Source organism: Oncorhynchus mykiss, chromosome 3, assembly GCF_013265735.2.
Source record: "Oncorhynchus mykiss isolate Arlee chromosome 3, USDA_OmykA_1.1, whole genome shotgun sequence".
NCBI classification, from domain to species: Eukaryota; Metazoa; Chordata; class Actinopteri; order Salmoniformes; family Salmonidae; genus Oncorhynchus; species Oncorhynchus mykiss.
Window position 1 is genome coordinate 6,614,877 of NC_048567.1, and position 20,596 is coordinate 6,635,472.

The 20,596-nt window shown below is 42.2% G+C and overlaps 3 protein-coding genes and 1 long non-coding RNA gene across 7 annotated transcripts in view; 3 read left to right on the top strand and 1 right to left on the bottom strand.

Annotated features, from left to right (window-relative positions):
• Window positions 1-6,082, top strand: part of nmt2 (N-myristoyltransferase 2) — a 9,860-nt gene extending 3,778 nt beyond the window's left edge. For all 3 annotated transcript variants that reach the window (XM_021588246.2, XM_036967160.1, XM_021588254.2), the window contains exons 4-12: window positions 2,164-2,282; window positions 2,385-2,476; window positions 2,696-2,812; window positions 2,951-3,121; window positions 3,253-3,361; window positions 3,529-3,699; window positions 4,551-4,718; window positions 4,816-4,953; window positions 5,104-6,082. In XM_021588246.2, the coding sequence (XP_021443921.2) occupies window positions 2,164-2,282; window positions 2,385-2,476; window positions 2,696-2,812; window positions 2,951-3,121; window positions 3,253-3,361; window positions 3,529-3,699; window positions 4,551-4,718; window positions 4,816-4,953; window positions 5,104-5,124 (1,106 nt within the window). In that variant the 3' untranslated portion in view covers window positions 5,125-6,082. The remainder of the gene's footprint in view (window positions 1-2,163; window positions 2,283-2,384; window positions 2,477-2,695; window positions 2,813-2,950; window positions 3,122-3,252; window positions 3,362-3,528; window positions 3,700-4,550; window positions 4,719-4,815; window positions 4,954-5,103) is intronic.
• Window positions 6,083-7,294: 1,212 nt separating this feature from the next.
• Window positions 7,295-9,091, bottom strand: LOC110507876 (ribonuclease P protein subunit p38). 2 transcript variants are annotated; one of them, XM_021588265.2, is made up of 2 exons: window positions 8,993-9,091; window positions 7,295-8,440 (listed from the first exon to the last, which is right to left on the bottom strand). In XM_021588265.2, exon 2 carries the CDS (start codon window positions 8,432-8,434, stop codon window positions 7,595-7,597), a length of 840 nt encoding a protein of 279 aa, XP_021443940.1. In that variant the 5' UTR covers window positions 8,435-8,440; window positions 8,993-9,091; the 3' UTR covers window positions 7,295-7,594. The 2 variants fall into 2 exon arrangements, with proteins under 2 accessions (XP_021443940.1, XP_036823056.1); XM_036967161.1 differs by having other exon boundaries at window positions 8,924-9,041.
• A 607-nt stretch (window positions 9,092-9,698) lies between these two features.
• LOC110507851 (acyl-CoA-binding domain-containing protein 7-like) lies at window positions 9,699-16,725 on the top strand. The gene is made up of 4 exons (XM_021588216.2): window positions 9,699-9,854; window positions 12,147-12,264; window positions 12,595-12,657; window positions 16,416-16,725. The coding sequence occupies exons 1-4, from the start codon at window positions 9,843-9,845 to the stop codon at window positions 16,481-16,483; spliced, it is 261 nt and encodes an 86-aa protein (XP_021443891.1). The 5' UTR covers window positions 9,699-9,842; the 3' UTR covers window positions 16,484-16,725.
• Window positions 16,726-17,237: 512 nt separating this feature from the next.
• Window positions 17,238-20,162, top strand: LOC118936368. Its single transcript, XR_002471192.2, has 3 exons — window positions 17,238-17,470; window positions 18,157-19,105; window positions 19,230-20,162. It is a non-coding gene; the product is annotated as an uncharacterized LOC118936368 (long non-coding RNA).
• Window positions 20,163-20,596: the final 434 nt, after the last annotated feature.

Here is a 20,596-nt window from a genome sequence, read left to right on the forward strand (position 1 = left end):
CCTGTCCTGCAGCTCAATTAAGGACTTCTGCATCTTTGATGTGTCTGGGTGGTTTAATACATCATCCACAGCATAATTATTACCTTGACCATGCTTCAAGATGTATTCGATGTCTGATTTGTTATTGTTACCCATCTACCAATCACTGCCCTTCTTTATGAGGCTTTCAAAAAGTTTCCTGGTCTTTGTAGTGGAATCTGTGCTTGAAATTCAATACTTCATTGAGGGACCTTACAGATGTTGTATGTACAGTGCCTTGCGAAAGTATTCGGCCCCCTTGAACTTTGCGACTTTTGCCACATTTCAGGCTTCAAACATAAAGATATAAAACTGTATTTTTTTTGTGAAGAATCAACAACAAGTGGGACACAATCATGAAGTGAAACGACATTTATTGGATATTTCAAACTTTTTTTAACAAATCAAAAACTGAAAAATTGGGCGTGCAAAATTATTCAGCCCCCTTAAGTTAATACTTTGTAGCGCCACCTTTTGCTGCGATTACAGCTGTAAGTCGCTTGGGGTATGTCTCTATCAGTTTTGCACATCGAGAGACTGACATTTTTTCCCATTCCTCCTTGCAAAACAGCTCGAGCTCAGTGAGGTTGGATGGAGAGCATTTGTGAACAGCAGTTTTCAGTTCTTTCCACAGATTCTCGATTGGATTCAGGTCTGGACTTTGGCTTGGCCATTCTAACACCTGGATATGTTTATTTTTTAACCATTCCATTGTAGATTTTGCTTTATGTTTTGGATCATTGTCTTGTTGGAAGACAAATCTCCGTCCCAGTCTCAGGTCTTTTGCAGACTCCATCAGGTTTTCTTCCAGAATGGTCCTGTATTTGGCTCCATCCATCTTCCCACCAATTTTAACCATCTTCCCTGTCCCTGCTGAAGAAAAGCAGGCCCAAACCATGATGCTGCCACCACCATGTTTGACAGTGGGGATGGTGTGTTCAGCTGTGTTGCTTTTACGCCAAACATAACGTTTTGCATTGTTGCCAAAAAGTTCCATTTTGGTTTCATCTGACCAGAGCACCTTCTTCCACATGTTTGGTGTGTCTCCCAGGTGGCTTGTGGCAAACTTTAAACGACACGTTTTATGGATATCTTTAAGAAATGGCTTTCTTCTTGCCACTCTTCCATAAAGGCAAGATTTGTGCAATATACGACTGATTGTTGTCCTATGGACAAAGTCTCCCACCTCAGCTGTAGATCTCTGCAGTTCATCCAGAGTGATCATGGGCCTCTTGGCTGCATCTCTGATCAGTCTTCTCCTTGTATGAGCTGAAAGTTTAGAGGGACGGCCAGGTCTTGGTAGATTTGCAGTGGTCTGATACTCCTTCCATTTCAATATTATCGCTTGCACAGTGCTCCTTGGGATGTTTAAAGCTTGGGAAATATTTTTGTATCCAAATCCGGCTTTAAACTTCTTCACAACAGTATCTCGGACCTGCCTGGTGTGTTCCTTGTTCTTCATGATGCTCTCTGCGCTTTCAACGGACCTCTGAGACTATCACAGTGCAGGTGCATTTATACGGAGACTTGATTACACACAGGTGGATTGTATTTATCATCGTTAGTCATTTAGGTCAACATTGGATCATTCAGAGATCCTCACTGAACTTCTGGAGAGAGTTTGCTGCACTGAAAGTAAAGGGGCTGAATAATTTTGCACGCCCAATTTTTCAGTTTTTGATTTGTTAAAAAAGTTTGAAATATCCAATAAATGTCGTTCCACTTCATGATTGTGTCCCACTTGTTGTTGATTCTTCACAAAAAAATACAGTTTTATATCTTTATGTTTGAAGCCTGAAATGTGGCAAAAGGTCGCAAAGTTCAAGGGGGCCGAATACTTTCGCAAGCCACTGTATGTATGGTGGGACAGAGGAAGGAGCAGTCATTCATTGAAAAACCATGTCAAGCCCTATTATTTCACACAGTGAGTCCATATAAGATAAGATCACTTTGTAGCGCAAAAAAAGTTCACGGGGGTGTAAACTTTCTATAGGCCCTGTAAATATGTACATTATACAGTACTCCCACAATCAGAGAAAGTTAAGCACATTGTTATAGTAAGAACACAATGGCTGTATTTCCTCAAGTCCCCTGGTTGTGATTGGCTGGCTGGTTGGTTGTGATTGGCTGGTTGTGTTTTGGCAGATGAGGTTGTAACCAGCCATGGGCCCATGGAGGCTGACAAGGACAACATCAGACAGGAGCCCTACTCTCTACCACAGGGCTTTATGTGGGACACGCTGGACCTCAGCAACGCTGACGTGGTGAGTGTGTATGTTTGTGTTCAAAAGTTTATATTCATTTCCGCCAGACATCAAAGTCGTGCAGACAGAAGACTTTACTAAGACTGTCTTTCTCTCTCTCAGCTGAAGGAGTTGTACACCTTGTTGAATGAGAACTATGTGGAGGATGATGACAACATGTTTAGATTTGATTACTCACCCAGCTTTCTCAAATGGTAAGTCAAATCCATACTCTACTTAGATTATGTTAAACTGTCTGTGTGTATGGCCTCTGTCTAAACTACTCTGCTTCCTTATTTTTCTCTCCTCCTCTCTCACCCTCTCTCCTTCTCTTGTTTTCTCTCTCCCCCTCTCTCCTTATCTTCTCCTTCTTTTTCTCTCTCTCCTCTTCTTTCTCTCTCCTTCTCTTCTTTCTCTCTTTCTCTCTCTCTCAGGGCGTTGCGTCCTCCAGGCTGGTTGCCCCAGTGGCATTGTGGGGTGAGGGTTTCCTCCAATAAGAAACTGGTTGGTTTCATCAGTGCCATTCCTGCTGATATCCACATCTACGACACGTGAGACACACCCACACACACCCTAACCACACACGCTCTAACCACACAGCGGACACACATCAACAATGTCGTGGACAGGTGCATGTCAGTGCTGAACTTGATGCACACGTTTTCCTCCCTCTCTCTCCCTCTCTCCAGCTTAAAGAAAATGGTTGAGATCAACTTCCTGTGTGTTCATAAGAAATTGCGTTCAAAGCGTGTGGCTCCAGTTCTGATCAGGGAGATCACACGAAGGGTTAACTTGGAGGGTATATTCCAGGCCGTCTACACGGCAGGAGTGGTACTACCCAAACCTGTGTCTACCTGCAGGTACACAGACACAATTAATCAATTTGTCCTAACATAATAAGAATACATAGAATGCTTAACTTAAGTTGCCTAACTGTAGTAATTTGACCGTAACTAGAGTATGTAACAGGAGTGTTGTGTTTTGTGAACAGGTACTGGCATCGTTCTCTGAACCCCAGGAAGCTGGTGGAGGTGAAATTCTCTCACCTGAGCAGAAACATGACGCTGCAGAGAACCATGAAACTGTACAGACTACCAGACGTAAGAACACACACAATGTTACACTTCCACCATCTGTCACATCTCTCCTACACTGAGCAAGACCCTTTTCTCCCAGCTGACGGGGCTAATAAACTTTGCTTTATGGTTACAGGCCTGTGTGATGTTGGGTGTATGTGTATAACTCCCCTTTCTCTCCGGCTCTGTAGAGCACTAAGACCCCGAGCTTGCGAGCGATGGAGAGGCGTGACGTGCGTCAGGTGACAGAGCTGCTGCAGAAACATATGAGACGTTTCCAGCTGGCGCCCTCTATGGGCGAGGAGGAGGTGGCACACTGGTTCCTCCCTCAGGACAACATCATAGACACATTTGTCGTAGAGGTAAGGGTCTGTCTTTTTGTCTGTTCAATTAGATAATGAGATGGATATACTGAACAAAAATATAAATGCAACATGTAAAGTGTTTGTCCCATTTTTCATGAGCTGAAATTAAAGATCACAGAAATGTCCCATACTCACAAAATGCTTATTTCTCTCATTGTGCCCAACTTGTCTACATCCCTGTTAGAGAGCATTTCTCCTTTGCCAAGATAATCCATCCACCTAACAGGTGTAGCATATCAAGAAGCGGATTAAACGGCAGGATTATTACACAGGTGCACCTTGTGCTGGGGACAATATAAGGCAACTCTAAAAGGGGCAGTTTTGTCACATAACACAAGGCCACAGATGTCTCAAGTTTTGAGAGAGTATGCAATTGGCATGCTGACTGCAGGAATGTCCACCAGAGCTGTTGCAAAATAATTTAATGTTCATTTCTCTACCATAAGCCACCTCCAAAGTCGTTTTAGAGAATTTGGCCTCACAACCGCAGACCACGTGTAACCACGCCAGCCCAGGACCTCCACATTCGGCTTCTTCACCTCAGGGATCGTCTGAGACCAGCCACACGGACAGTTGATGAAACTGAGGAGTATTTCTGTCTGTAATAAAGCCCTTTTGTGGGGGAAACTCTGATTGGCTGGCCCTGGCTTCCCAGTGGGCGGGCCTATGGCTGCGCCAATCATGTGAAATCCATAGATTAGGGCCTAAGGAATTTTTCAATTGACTGATTTCCTTATATGCACTGTAACTCAGTAAAATTGTTGCATGTTTCATTCATATTTTTGTTCAATATAATTAGATACTGACATCTGAGTACTTTTAATTTGCTATTCTGTGTTTACCCTCAGGGTGCTGGTGGTGTGTTGACAGACTTCACTAGTTTCTACACCCTGCCCTCCACAGTGATGCACCATCCACAGCACAGAAGTCTAAAGGCTGCTTACTCCTTCTACAGCGTTCACACACACACTCCACTACTGGACCTGATGAATGACACTCTCATACTGGCCAAACTGGTACGCTACTGCACACACACTCTTTCCAACATAAATACAAAGGTTCAACACAACTACGATCACGTCCATCTAATTGGTGTGTTTGTGTGTCCCACAGAAAGGCTTTGATGTGTTTAATGCTCTGGACCTGATGGAGAACAAGGTGTTTCTGGAGAAGCTCAAATTTGGCATCGGAGACGGCAACCTGCAGTATTACCTCTTTAACTGGAAATGTCCCCCCATGGACCCTGACATGGTGTGTGTGTGTGTGTGTGTGTGTGTGTGTGTGTGTGTCAACAAGGTGGGGTGTATTCCTGGGTGTGCTGTGAAAATAGTGAAAGGATTTCATAATGGGAAATCAGTCAATAATTCTAATTATGTTTCTATCTCTGTCGCTCTGTTTCAGGTTGGCCTTGTTCTTCAATAACTAGTCTGTCTGTGACTGCTACACACTCAGAGGTCAAAGGTCTTCTTTGACCCCTAACATCGCTCTACCTGGACACACAGGTAGTCCCAAACTAGAAGAAGACAATGACAACAATCAACCAATCAAAGTGATCGGGAGGTGTGCATCACTTTGAGCATCTCTCCTGGATCATTTTTTATCATGGAGAACATTCTCTCTGCTCACCCGGAACTGATAACTCTTTTTAACCATCAACATCCTGAATGTGAAGTCATGCTCTGCCTGAGACAGACTCTTGTACAGTACACACACACACACACACACACACACACACACACTACACGAAGAGAAGGAAGACTTGCATCCATAATGTTTTTGTTGTTTTATTCAAAAAGGTGCATTGGTAACCGTGTTTGTTGGACAGTGCAGAAATGTAGTAACCTGTGCATTTAATGCCAGAACACATTTATTCCTGTAGTGTGGAATATGGGGGGTGGGAGAGGAAAGATTCAACTAGCGTAGATGTTATTGACTTTGGTGTTCCTATGAACGGTTAAGAGGGGAGGGGATTCTAGGGATTTTTGAGGAAGAATGTATTTGAAGCACAAATCTTAAGTTCTTAACTGAGTGAAAGGCTCCTTAACAACCCCAGGTGCATTTTATATATCGATTATTTCTGTTTTGTGTGTTTAGGTTTTTTAATATCTGAGTGTTTGAGAAACATAAAATGCAGGATGGGAATTTTATTATTTTAAAATTGTTTTTATTTATTTTTTGTGTTTGTGCAGCTAACAGCATATTATTTTAAAAAGGTCGCAATTTTTTTCCCCGGGCACAATTCTGATATTTAGGATTGTGCTTATATGTTGTGTGTTCTGTCACCATTCCTCCCATGTCTGTCACTATTTGTTAAAACACCTTAAAAATCAAACCGGCATCTTCACCTATAAATAAAGGTTTTGGGTAGGAGTATCAGGCAGCTCCTTGTGTATGATCCAGAACATGAAGGAACCTGTGATGAGAGAAAACAGCTGTTGTTCTGTTTGCTGATGTCATCATGGTTACTACAGTTAGATATACAAGTGTCCCTGTCAACGAGAAACCGAGTTAGTTGATTGTGTACGTGGGGGGAAAATGTTTTTTTTTGATTACATGGGGAAAATACAATGTACAAAACATTAGGAACACCTTCCTAATATTGAGTTGCAGCCCCTTTCGCCCTCAGAACAGCCTCAATCGTTGGGACATGGACTCTACAAGGTGTCAGAAGCGGTCCACAGGGATGCTGGCCCATGTTGACTCCAGTGCTTCCCACAGTTGTCAAGTTGGCTGGATGTCTTTTGGGTAGGGGACCATTCTTGATACACATGGGAAACTGTTGAGTGAAAAACCCAGCAGCGTTGCAGTTCTTGACACTTAAACCGGTGCCTCAGGCACCTACTACCATACCCTGTTCAAAGTTACTTAAATCTTTTGTCTTGCCCATTCACCCTCTGAATGGCACACATAAGCATTCCATGTCTCAGGCTTAAAACTGTCTTTAACCTGTCTCCTCACCATCTACACTGATTGAAGCTGATTTATAAATTACATCAATAAGGGATCATAGCTTTCTCCAAGTCATTTTGTCATGGAAAGAGCAAGTGTGTAGTTCTCATTCTTATGCTGCCCTTGTGGGGAGTTACTTGCTTTTAGTGTTTCTGAGGTGTGGCTCTGAACGTGGTCTGCATCTGGGGCTGTGCCCAAACCAAGGTAATGGTCAGGTTCCTCGGCTCAGACGTTGCTGGTACATGCCAGATCTTACAATGCCTGGATAGGTATTTTGCGTATCAGCTAACCACGTTATAGCAATCTGGTGCCGACGACGTGGCACGCAACCATTGGTTGATGCATGCAAGGGAAGATGACCTATGTCAATGGCACAGAACACTGGGCATCCAAATAAAGATGACTGAAATAGAACTGATCCCCAAAACCGTGAATCTGAGTCAGCCATGTGTTTATTAGTCCCAGGGGCACCTTGAGTGTTGGATCTGTTGTGGATGTATACTTCAACTTGTTTGAATTTGAGCACGAGACAGTTTTTGGTACAATGCAGATACCCCAAGTGAGAGCACCCAAAGTCCTTGCCTTATTTAACATGTTTTTAAATATATATTAATGTGTAGTTTTGAAAGGAGACACCTTTCTCTAACTGAAAAACAGTATTTTATTGAACTCCTTGGCAGGCTGTAAAAGAAATGAGGAATTAGAACCAGCCGTGTTTAGACAGGACCTCATTCAAATACTCACTCAAGCTATACCAGCATGATGGAATAAACTCATCTAGACTTTAAAAGATATATCTGAGTGTGCTGTCTAATATTTCATTTAAGTCCTCCATGGAATTTTGGGAGTGTTTCCTCCAGATTGGTAGTAGAGATCACCTCCAATCAGCATCCAGGGCTGCCTACACTACCGTTTCATGTAATCTTTTGTACATAAATTTCTTCTACTTTTTCTTGGTCTTTGGTTTCCGTATTTTATAGGGGTTCGGGATAATCCTTTTCACTTTAAGAGGCTGAAGTACGCAGGATGGACATTCTGTAATGTCTGGAGAAATGTCTTCAATTTTCCGTTTTTGGCCTGCAGCTTTTCCCTCTCCCTCTCCTACCTGCCCCTCAACTGTTGCACCTGTTTCACTGGTAGGGCTTGGTATCCAGGCAACCTGCAGAGCAGGCACTCTGGGTACAATTGCTTCCACAGTGTCAGAGAACGTCGGATCCTCGTTCCTGTCCCCTTGTCTGAATCCCAGTGCCAGGACGCACTTCAGCCCCAGCAGTCCCGCCACACTCTCACTGAGACGCGGCACCTGGCATGCCGCCACGCCCCGCGTCCGGCACAGAGCTATCAGGTGGCTCGTCATGTGCGGCGGTTTGACCGACTTGCACACGAGCACCAGCCGGAGCTGGTTCTTCTCCAGAGCCTTGGTGACCTCATTGATGCCGATGGCCAGCTGCCTCCTAGCGGCTACGTCAGTCCAGCCTTGCTCTCTGGGTTTAACAGGACATTCCGGTGTTACAGTGTCGAGGGTTATCTGTGGGGGCTCAGCTACCGAGTCATGTCCTGTAGGTGGGTTCTTATTTCTCTTTTTCCCCCACTGTCGAAACCCTTTCACCTCTTTCTTTTCCAGGCCAGTTGCTGACAGTTTGCTCTTCAGAGTGTCCAGGATGAAGTGTACATCATCACTCTGCAGTGGGCTCCATTGCAGTCTGTAGGGGGAGTTCAGGGACGTCTTAGCTGGGATCTGCTTCTTCCGCTCCTTTTTCGACACTTTGCCTGGAGTGGCCATCTTTACCTGGAGTGAAGAAAGGAGGAATTCACATGAACTGCTGACTCAACTCCCATGTTATCACATTTACCAGCAGGGTAGCATATAAATATAATCTATTATATTGCTCTAGTTATGTGGGGTTGACTCCTTGAATGTTAATTTACAGTAGTGATTGAGGGATGATGCTGGGGTGGGGCTTAAACCCTGTTAGCACAGTACAACCTTTGCCATAAAAACTAACACCAAAAAAAATATATATCACTATGGCTATGTGAGTAGATCTGGAATCAGATTACATCGTCAGATAAAGTAAAATACGGGCTCTGTACTGTGGTCCTCTAACCTGTATGTGAAGGTAGTAAGTTTGCCCTGTAACAATGTTCCCCCCTCTATCACTACTACACATCACTTAGCTAGCTAGCTGGCTGACTAGTTATTCAGCGACAGACACATTTCCCAGCATGTCTATAGATATAGCGAGTAGTTTTAACAAGTTAGCAAACAAACCTAAATTAAACATATCGAGCTGACAAACTGCCATAGTTACTTATATACCCACAGTCGTCGGGTTTTTACCTCAATTATAACAATTAAAAAAGCAGTTGTAGGTCAGTGCGCACAACTAATGTGCTGTGTCCATGGGCGCAGCCATATTGTATGTCTGCGGTTGATGACGTTTCAACAGAGCCACGCCCCTCAAACGCTCAAATAGCCAATCTATTTGGCCGCGAGCAAAAGGCCACCAAACAATCTTCTAATATTATATTAACAATTTACTAAGAAAAACCAAAGCCACCTAATAACACTAGCTACAAAGCATATGACCCATCAGAACCACTGGAAACCACTGGATGCTACCAAGCCTTCAGTCTCCTGAATCAGACCCTCAGATGCACAGTCTTCTAAATCAGAACCACAGACTGCTGAATTAAAACTGAGTGGAGTCCAGCTGAGCTCCAGTAGGATGGCAGCCTACCATCTCTCATCCTCCATGAATCACTGTTTCTACATCCAAATGACAAAATATATATTTTTACCTAACCCTGCCTCCAAATGCTAAACATGCCACAAATTCAATCCAAGTGAATTGTCCCTATATCAGAATATTAATTGAGCTACACAATCCATTTTATACAGTATGATTTGGTCATGAAACGCGAAAAATCCAATATTGACTTGCATTGATGCGAGTGTCCTTTTTAAATCGTATTTTATTTTAGCGTCCTTCACGCGCCGCGTCTCAGTATGTTTGGTCAGCCAATCAGCTGTCTATCCACCCCACTGCGGTCCCGACTCCCGAGGCATTGACCGATATTTACTGTAAGCTCCCAGTCTGTCACAGCTGCAGTCAGAGCTATTAACACAGCCGAGAGGACACTTTGGGATAATTCTACCTACAGTAGCCTGCGGAGTTGAACTTTGCGAGATGTCTCTTCAGGTAGGCTGTTTTCCCTGCACACTTGGCGGACACATCTATCTAAGTGATGAGTCGATCTAGATAACGGGGTTAGGCCTACGTTTTTATAAGAGATGCGATTGGTCGACTGATGTGGTAGCTTGTGGTAGGTAGACTTGTACATACACATATAGACTACGTTTACCGTTATGTTCTTTATTTACTGAGTCATGGCTGTATATTGTTTTAAGTGCGTATGAAATTTAGAGCTTGATTTGCTGGCCATCTCGGAATTATGCGCAAGGATGCTGGGGTGTATTGGATACCAGCTGCCATCATCAACAGAGGCCCTTGAGATCAAATATTAATGTTTCTACAGACGTAAGTATGTAGTGCCGTCAAGCTTCCAAGACCAATAATAGCTAGGCTACTGTAACCTATTAGAATTCAACATTGCATGTTAGGTATTATAATTAAGCAATGATGTTGTTTCTGTGCTGCTCCCACTAGGTACACAGCACATTTTGCAGCGTTAAATCAACACTTAAAGAGTTAATTTTATCACTATCTCAGAGTACATATGGTCCCACTCTACAGAGTGTAAAAAGTACTTTTTTTTATAACACTTAAATGTAACACTCCGAAAGTGTACAAAATTAACACTGCATTAAACTTGTCAGTGTTACTCAAATGTAACACTATGAGATAATGAACTGTGTTATTTCTGTTCAACACTAGTGTTGATCAAGAGTTAACTCCTATTAGTGTTAAACAAAAACATTGTTACACTATTTTGGGTTTAAAGCCTAATTTGCATATTTCACATGGTGCGTTTTCTTTTTGAGGGAATGGTAGAGTTACCACTCATGACTATATTTGTTAGTGATAGAGACATTGTTGTTGAATTATTTCATTTTAAAGGCCTGTGGCTTTCACCAAATAATTACCTAGCTGAATGTTATCATTAAAATTAAACTTGACAATACATTACCCATATCATAAGGCCTTACTTTGATGGCCTCGATTTACCCTAACACAGTGGTGTTAAGAAACTCCTGGTTTACGGGCCACATTAGGCCTGCAAGTAACATTATGGTGGCTTGCAAAGTGATGTGTAGTTCTTATTGTAATCCAGCCAGAGTTAAGATATCCAACAGTTGGAATTTTTATTCACCCGCAACCTACATTCAGAATGACTGTCAGGGTTAGGAAACTTGATTAAAAAAAGACAACCTAAACCATTTGAATAGGAACAACTATTTCAGTAACGGGGGGAAATAAATCTAACCAACTGATACAGGGGCTCCCGAGTGGCATTGAGGTCTAAGGCACTGCATCTCAGTGCTAGAGGTGTCACTAGAGGCGTCACTACAGACCCTGGTTCGATTCCAGGTTGTATCACAACCAGCTGTGATTGGGAGTCCCATAGGGCGGCGCACAATTGGCCCAGCGTCGTCCTGGTTTGGCTGGGGTAGGCTGTCATTGTAAATAAGAATTTGTTCTTAACTTGCCTAGTTAAATAAATATAAAATAAATAAATACAGGTGTGCCAAGCTTTTAGTGTCATACCCAAGAAGACGCGAGACTGTAATCGCTGCCAAAGGTGCTTCAACAAAGTACTGAGTAAAGGGTCTGAATACTTATGTAAATGTGATATCTGTTTTTTATTTTTTTATAAATGTGCACAAATGTCTAAAACCTGTTTTCACTTTGTCGTTGTGGGGTATTGTGTGTAGATTGATGAGAGGTGAAATTATTTAATCCATTTTAGAGTAAGGCTGCAACGTAACAAAATGTGAAAAAAGTGAAGGGGTCTGAATACTTTCCGAATGCACTGTACACCCCTTCTGTTACTTTGGTTGTACATTCATTTGATCTTACTACAATGTAAGTTGGCCCAAAACCAACCAGAAGAAAGTTGAAACAACCAGATGGTTTTACAGTGTCAACCTTCTTCTGGTTGGTTTTGGGCCAACTTAACATTACACTGTAGTCAGATTGAATGAATGTACAACCAAATAGTATTTTTGTTTTATTAAAACTGCATGTGGAACATAAATTAGTTTGGGGGTTTCCTTTCTGATTAGATGAATGTGCCCATTGTCCCATTTAGCCTTGCTGTTTTTTTTTATTGGAGATCTGTGTAAAGTAGATTATTCATGCGAACAAATTGGCATCGACAGGTCTAAATGGAATAAGGACCCTTTGTTTGGCTGCTCAGTAGTGGGCAGTAATAGGCTGTAGTGCTGTAGATTAGGTTACATTCTGGAGTTTCTGTGCTGTATTGTTTTCCCATCTGTCCCTTTCACTCCATTCTTCCATCTCTCCGTGCAGGCAGAGTTTGAGCGAGTAGCAGATGATGTGAAGAAGGTGAAGTCCAGACCTTCAGACCAGGAGCTGCTGGACATGTATGGTCTGTATAAGCAGGCCATATTTGGAGACATCAACATTGGTATGGAATTTTCTTTGTGCCATTTAAATAAAACATGCTAATTGAAATACATAATTGTACAGAACATACACAAGTGAAAGGACCATTACAATTATATGGAGAGAATAACAATTATTTTAGCAAATTCTGGGTAGATAGGGCACTCATCTCCCAGATATCAGAACACTGCTTTCCAAACTGGCCATATCAGATACCCACACTAGTATTGGTAGGACAATAGAACATAAAGCCTAACCTTAAATCTGGTCTGGTTCCTCTGAAGTTCTCTTCATTTCTTTTTAACCAGTCACCACTGATGTCCTAAATACTGTCCTCTCTTGTTCTCCACAGACAAGCCAGGCATGTTAGACATGAAGGGAAAAGCCAAGTGGGAGGCCTGGGATTCTAGGAAAGGTAAAATAAAAAGATGTTGTCTTCTCTCAGAATGTAAAAAAGGAATCGCCTCCACACTAGCCCTCCATCCTATACCCTTGTTTCAATCTTTGGAACATTCTAATCAATGATGAACATTTAGTGAACAGAATGCTACAGCAAGGGGTAATGATAACCCCCATCTAGAGATTGTACTTGACATTGAAGGCTGCAATCACCATTCACCAACACTTTTAACTGAATGTACACGGTGCGTTGCTCTAATTTGAATGTATGTTACCAGAATTACAGTGGTAAGAATCCAAGATGGTAGCCAATCAGTCTGTCCGTTTGTATGTGTGATCCTTGAGAGCAGAGTTTAAGAGTTTTTATGTTTTAATGACCCTGGTCCTGTTTACAGAAGCAAATACTTTTTATGTGAAGGTGGATGCTGTATATAACAACTATTATTTTTATATCTCAGTCTCTATTTTACGACATTTATTAATACAAAGATTTCGGATAGAAAAGGCCTTTATTTTTTATTACACCTTTCTGGAGTTGGAGCTCGCCGTGTCAGGAGCGTCTATCTGCGCGCAAGGCCTGCTACGCGAGCGCAGGTGCGCATTGACGACTAGGAGCGGAAAAGCGGTTATCGGATTGGAAAATACTTCCAAAATCTCAAACTATTGAATTACTTTTTTTATGTGTTGAAAGACTCCGTTTGTTTTATTGACAATGGTGCTGGCTCCGCCAAGTCCTCACGTATTGGGCAACTGAGATATATTGTTGTGCCTATATTGAGGATCTCTGTTAATGTGAGACCAAACCCTGGGCCGGTAGATACTATGCAATCTTTACCGACTCCCCTATGATTTTAAAAAGAGAGCAGGTTTAGGCCTCTTGCATGTTAATGTCAGAAGAATCTATTTTTAAATAGACATGATTAGAATATGGGCCAACACGTCAAAAGCTGACGTAATGGTTTTATCAGAAACTTGGCTAAAGAAATGTGTCAAATAACTGGATTTCTAATGATTGATACACGGTTTTTAGAACGGATCGGATTAGTAAAGGACGATGGGTTTCGATTTACGTTAAATCCGAGTTTAACACCTCTGAAATTCTCTCGATTACCATAGCCAAACATTTTGAATTGCTTGCGGTTAAAGTGAACATTATATAAGGACTCCCACATCACTGTAGTCGGCTGCTACAGACCGGCTTCGGGAGACGCTCTTAACTCTCTTTCTTATGCCCTGCACAAGCTAAATGACCCCGAATTCATTATTTTAGAAGATTTGTACTGGGACATGCTTACATCTGTATCTGACTCTTTTAAAGAACTGTGTGACTCTCGGAATCTAGCTCAATTAATTAATGCGCCTACAAGACCGGATCCCAGAGCACCCTAACAAATCAACGCTATTGGACACTATTCTAACGAATACCCCTCACAAATACACATCGACTGGGATATTCTGTAATGATGTCAGTGATCACTGTGCAATTGCTTGTTAGAAATACAAAAGTGACCAAACCCCGCTGTATTTTTAAAATACATTTTAGACAGTTTGATGAGCAAGCTTTCGTTCTTACATGATCTGTACCATAATATTGACAGTAAGTCTGATTCCCGATGTTGACACTGCCTTGGACTATTTTTATATGAGATTTGTGATAAGCATACCCCTGTGAAGAAATGTGGAAGGAACAATCCCTGGTTTTCAGATAACTTGGCAGAATTAATTAGAAAGAGAAATCTCTTGGGCTCAAGCTAGACATACAAATGCTCCTGTTGACTGGGCCTCCTTCAGAGCCTAAGAAACAAATGCCCAGGATTGATCAGGAAGTCCGAATCAGATCACTATTTAGATGCAGTCACAAAGAACCTAAACAACCCTACCTAGTTCTGGAAGCTAATCAAATCAGTGTCAGGTTCTAATGTATCCTCTGGCCTTCCTGACCATTTAATGATGGATTCTAATGAAGTGAAGGATAAAGCCCATATTGTAGGGGTTTCAACAAGCACTTCATATCTGCTGGTTCAGTTTTTGATAATGGTGGGTCCCAGGCCTCTATTACGTCAACTATGATATAGGCCCTCGTAAACCATTTTAACTTTGAGCCTGTTTGATATACTGAGGTCTATAAAGCATTAAAGGCTATAGACACTAAAAAGTCTGCAGGTCCAGAGAACCTGGACCCCTACCTCTTAAAGATAGCAGCTGGTATTATTACTGAACCTGTGGCTCACACTTGAGTCTCTTGACCAATTCCACACCCAGCATTTGGAAATCCGCTTATGTCCTTCCACTGCTAAAGGGTGGAGAACCCTCAGATGCCAATAACTATCGTCCTATCTCTAAACTCCCTATCCTGGCCAAGGTCTATGAATCCCTAGTGAACTCGTAGTTAAACAACTTCTTAATTGAAAAGAACATACTGAGCAGGGTTCAGTCTGGCTTTAGATCGGGGCACAGCACCACAACTGCAGCTATGGCAGTGGCAAACAACATCATTAATGGACTTGATAAAAAGCAACATTGTGCTGCTCTGTTTGTGGATTTATCAAAGGTCTTTGATTCAGTTGACCATGAATTGTTGCTAGCTAGACTCAGAAACATTGGTCTCAGTGAAGGGCAGTAAATTGGTTTAGGAACTATCTTTCTGACAGAACCCAATGTGTATATACTGACAATCACAAGTCTAGCTTTCTTGAGATAAATAGAGGTGTGCCCCAGGGTTCCATTTTAGCTCCTGTGTTCTCAATTTTTATTAATGATTTGGGAAATGGGATGCAACCAGCAAAGTTACATCTATATGCAGATGATATTTTCATGTACTCCTTCTCTGGTTGAAGAGCTCCAGACTGCTTTCAGTCACTGCAGGCCTCCCTTTATGGCCTCAAACTGGTCTTGAATATACAAAAAACTAAATGAATGACCTTTACCAGAGCTAGAACTCTGCCAGAGAATGTTAGCATTGTCACATCTGGTGGCTTATCCATTGAAAAGTGTCATCCTACAAATACCTAGGTATTTGGTTGGATGACAAGTTGTCCTTTAAAGTTCATGTGGATAATCTTGTGACGAAGCTTTAATTGAAATTGGGTTTTTATCTTAGTAATAAGGCTTGCTTCCCATTTATGGCTAGAAAGAAGCTTGTTCAGGCCACTTTTCTTTCTGTAATTGATTATGGTGACTTGTTGTATATGCATACAACGTCCGTCTTACAGAGTCTGGACTCTGTTTATCATGCATCCTTGCACTTTATTACAAATGCCAAGTCACTCACCCACCATTGCACATTGTACCAAAGGGTGGGTTGGACCTCACTTTATATGCGCAGAAATATCCATTTGTATGTGTTCATCTACAAAGCCCTTTTTGGTAAACTCCCTCTGTAGTCTGGTCTCCTTCACCACCAACAGTTACCATTCCTGGTCTGCTAGGTGGTTGCTACTTAAAGTCCCCAGGACATTCACATTATTAGGCAAGACTACCTTCTCTTTTTGTGCACCAGATGCATGGAATAATCTACAATCCATGCTTCATCTAGATATGTTAGTGCCACTGAATGAATTTAAAATATTGACGGGAGACTCTGTTACGGAGGAGTGTAAAGTGCTTTTTTAGGCTGGATCATGTTGTTGTATTGTTGTATGTTTTAATTCTGTAGTGTATTGATTGTTACTGCCTTCTTGGCCAGGTCTCCCTTGAAAAAGAGACTCTGGGTCTCAATGGGCTTTTACTGGTTAAATAAAAAATGTAAATATTGTATGTGTTCTTATTTTCTAGGTATGTCCAAGGAGGATGCCATGACAGCTTACATCGCACTTGCAAAGGAGATCATCAGCAAATACTAATATGATGATGAAGTCGTTTCCAGGGTGTGACTAGAAATGGTTATTATGAGGAGAGCTGTATCTCATTCAGCCACAAGCCATATGTTACGAGAAGCTACTGCACGAGGAACATGATTAATTTTTTTCTCCTTAGATTGAACTTTCTTGACTTTTAAAATGTGGAGTTTTTTTATTTGATATCAACCCCTGTGCACTTTTGGGATGTTGAATTTATGATTTAATAAAACATTGTTTTAAATTACGCTCAGTCTATTTTATTTGTAGATGTATGATGATAAATGAGGGCAATATTCTATATTTTATATGTTCCTGTCTTCTTACCTCTAAAGATGACACACACACACACACACACACACACACACACACACACTATTGAGATATCAGCACTGAGTGATTCATTAACAATGCAAAAGCTCACTAAGCATGAAAACATAATGAACAGTGTTTCCCATAACATTATTTTTTTATCAAATAATGAGTTTTCAAAGGGTAGCTCTCTCACTTACTCAGACAAGTAATGTCCCCACCACCCCCTATAGCTCTGCGGCCCTCCTTATAAATATCTCTGCTATTAAGCCCTGTTGGCCACCACAAGACCTGCAGGGCTAGTTTGCAGCCTAGGTTGAAAATAAGTCATTATTTTTAACCTAGTTAACCTAGGTTGCAGCTAGGAACTTTAATTTACTTGGTTGCCTGGAAATCACATTTCTGGAACGGACGTGGGCCTCACTTCCTGTTTGTGTCTTTGTAGCAGAGACGGTATGGAAATTCCATTCCTCCATTATCTCTGTTGTAGCTTGCTGGTATGCAATGAAATGGCGCTTCCTACTGAAGTTTAGTTAGCTAGCTTTAAGCCATAGAAAATATTTGGGCTATGTTATATCAATTGACATGTGTTTTCTACTTCTTTATTATGTATGTAAGGGTTTTAAAACCGACACTGTTGATTGGCCAGACAGCAACGGTACCACTGAAGAACGTTAGCAAGTAAGTTAGCGAGCTACCGAAGTGTGCCTTTACTTGCGTTACATCGACGGACTTCTATCGCCTGTTCCAATACGGTTCGTGACTGTACTGTAAAAACTTGCCATAACAAACACAAGGACTGGGTCAGATATGTTTCACCAACTTCCATTGAGAGATCCGGACTGATTGAGACTATGGCAAGTTGCCCTGAACATTGACGCCAATACTCCGACTGACGACCTCAGAAAGTAGTATATATAGTATGCTCAGAACATTTTTCCAGGGAACTATTATGAGAGCATGGAACTGTCAAGCAGTAAGATAAAAAGTTATGTCCCATCAGTGGGCATTCTATGCACGACATGTAGGCAAGCCATAGGAAATCTTTGGCCAAGTCATATAAACGGACATATGTTTTCTAATTCTATATTATTGTGTTAAGAGGGAGTCATGGAGGACAGACATCATGGTTGGTCAGGAGAGGGTATTAGCACAGTCACTGTTGATGGGCCAGATGGCAGCAGTGCCACTGAAGAATGTTGTCCGTCCATTGAGGAGGACCGGTGCGTGAACATTCAGCTCAGATGAGTTAAACCACGGAGAACAGGTTATGATGCTGCTGTATGAGATGGGTTTCAGCATGCATATGAATCAAACACACTTCATCATGTATCCAATAACACTGATCTCTGTTTTCCTTTGATTAGGTGAGTGAAGTGTCAGTGGGCCTGCCGCGTGAATACAAAGACGTAGACAACAGTTGTTCCCTGAGGATGGAGAGGAACGGGTCTGTGAAGCAGGAGACTATAAGTGTTGCCTCCTACAGTTAGGAAGAGAAGAAGCTGTTGGCTGCCATGGTGTCTGAGAAGGGGGAACTGGAGCTGACTGGCTCTCTGGTGATGGAGGTGACTGAGGTTCTACAGTAAAGTGATGCAGACACTGCACCCAACAGGGAGGAAAGGGCTCTGTACCTAGAGGAGGAGAAAGGAGATGAGAGACAGACAGATGAAGGGACTGCCCAGCAGAGAGGAGCAGCAGGCTAATGCTGAGTGTGAACCCTCAGTGGAGCCTGAGGTATATTTAGATTCTGTGAGCGACGGCGTGCGAGATACGGAGCGAGCGAGCCATCCTACACTCCACGCCGACACAAGAAGCTGTGTGTGTGATGGCCAGCCTGAGGAGCCTGTTGGGTTTGACAAACTCTGCATGCGGTTCCACGACCTCAACAGTTATGAGGAGCACGTCCCTCGAGAGCACTCCAAACGCTCACGGCCTCTCTGTCCAGACTGTGGCATCCTCATCTCAACGTTACTCAGTGTGGAGCACCAGTGTGAACAAGTTCAAGCTGTTCTGTCTGTGGGAAGCGCTGCGTGGATGAAGCTGGCCTCAAGCATCACCAGAGGCTTCACCATCAAGAGCATGTCTACTCCTGTAAGTTCTGCCTCAAGCACTTCAAGGCCAGGGAAGACAAGCGGACCCACGAGAAGGACAACCACCGGGTCAAATGCCCCTGGGGATTTTACAACATCTTGAAACGGAACCGCCATCTCAGAGAGCATGAGTCCAAGACATTTGTAACACGTGCTACAAGGAATTCCCCCAACTTAGCAAGCTTGAGAGGTACGAGCTGAGCCACAGTGACAACAAATCTTTCAGGTAGATGTTTTATACTGCATTTTCTGTTTGATACTGAACACATCTCTCCTGAAATATATTTTGTTTGTATTATCAGCTGAACTGCAAAGTGTTAATGTTTTCCATTACGTTCTGCTCCTGCTAGGTGTCAGGTGTGCCAGCGTTCTTTGCCCAGGCCAGCCAGCTGAAGTCCCACCTGCGCGTCCACACTGGGGAGAGGCCCTTCAAATGCCAGCGCTGCGTCAAGAGCTTTAACCACAATGTCAGCCTCAAGAACCTCTTCACACGCTATCACCAAGGGGAGGGAGGGAGGGAGGGAGGTGCGAGAGCGGAGGAGCAGGCGACAGTGGAATTATGAACCTGAGGAGGAGGAGCGTCAGAATGAGAGTGATTCTGACTTTGACCTGGAGGAAGAGGAGAAGACAGGGAGTAAAGGGAAAGGTAGTGGAGGAGGGGGGCACTGGTAGAAGCCTCTAGGAGAGATACATGTGGACACTGCTGTTGAAAAGCTGGATACATTATCATCACCACCCCAGAGAGAACCAGACCAGAACCAGGAGGCACCTGACGGTGTTATTAAAAAAAGTCTTATCGGTTTTGTCATGACCATAATGTTTTGGCTTTGAACATTACTTAGAACTCTTGAGGCTGTTGTTTTTTCACTTCTACAGTTTTGGTTTAAAAAAAAAAAGATATATATATATATATATATATTGTTAATGAAAATGTGTTTCACTGTTCTACATCATCAAATGTCAAGGAAAAATCTGATAGGTTTGTGAAGTGAATATGTTACAAAGAATTTCCTACCCACAGATGTTATTGACTGATATATTGCATTTTGAATTCTCCTGGCTGGACCGGCCCACTAGTTAAGAAGCACAGAGATAAACTCATCTTGGATATAACCAGCGAGGAAGCAAGAGGCTTGATTCTGCTCTAAAGTATGTCAGTACAAAAATAGTGTTAACCAGTGGGAGTGGGGATTTTCTTTTAGGGAGGTCAATGAGATAATGTTGAATTTGGTCAACAGTTAAATAAAGGTTACATAAAAATAAACATAAAATTGAATTTTTAATTTGCTATAATGTTTAATTTGATTGAATTGAAGTTTCATCATGTTTATATCCATATGAATTTACTGATAAGGGGGAGCATGTGGCATTTTGGAAACTTGGAGAAAAACAATTTTATAATGGAGTTGTGCTTGTTGTTCTCACACATATCTGCCCTCTCATTGGCTAGAATGTTTATTTAGTCATTTATTTTACCCCCAGTCCAGTTGAGAGCGACACTTCACCTTTTGAGTGTAGTTCGCCATAAAACCCAAAGAAGAATACATAGAGCTTGCTCTATGCCTACATTCCCGCACAGTAGGTGGCGGAATGCACGTAAACGATTGTTTGCGGACCGCCTTGACATCGAAGAAAACTCAGCTGAGTCACAGCGATAAAGGGATTAGTTATAAATATCTTTGAATTAGTCCTTTAACTATCCCTATATTTAGACGTC

What these genes read in the sequence shown, in the direction of transcription:
- LOC110507876 (XM_021588265.2), bottom strand. Translation starts at nt 8,434, where the DNA reads ATGGCCACTCCAGGCAAAGTGTCGAAAAAGGAGCGGAAGAAGCAGATC.
- LOC110507851 (XM_021588216.2), top strand. An exon ending in ATTTGGAGACATCAACATTG is followed by an intron (nt 12,265 to 12,594) that starts GTATGGAATTTT and finishes TGTTCTCCACAG; the next exon opens with ACAAGCCAGGCATGTTAGAC. An exon ending in GGCCTGGGATTCTAGGAAAG is followed by an intron (nt 12,658 to 16,415) that starts GTAAAATAAAAA and finishes CTTATTTTCTAG; the next exon opens with GTATGTCCAAGGAGGATGCC.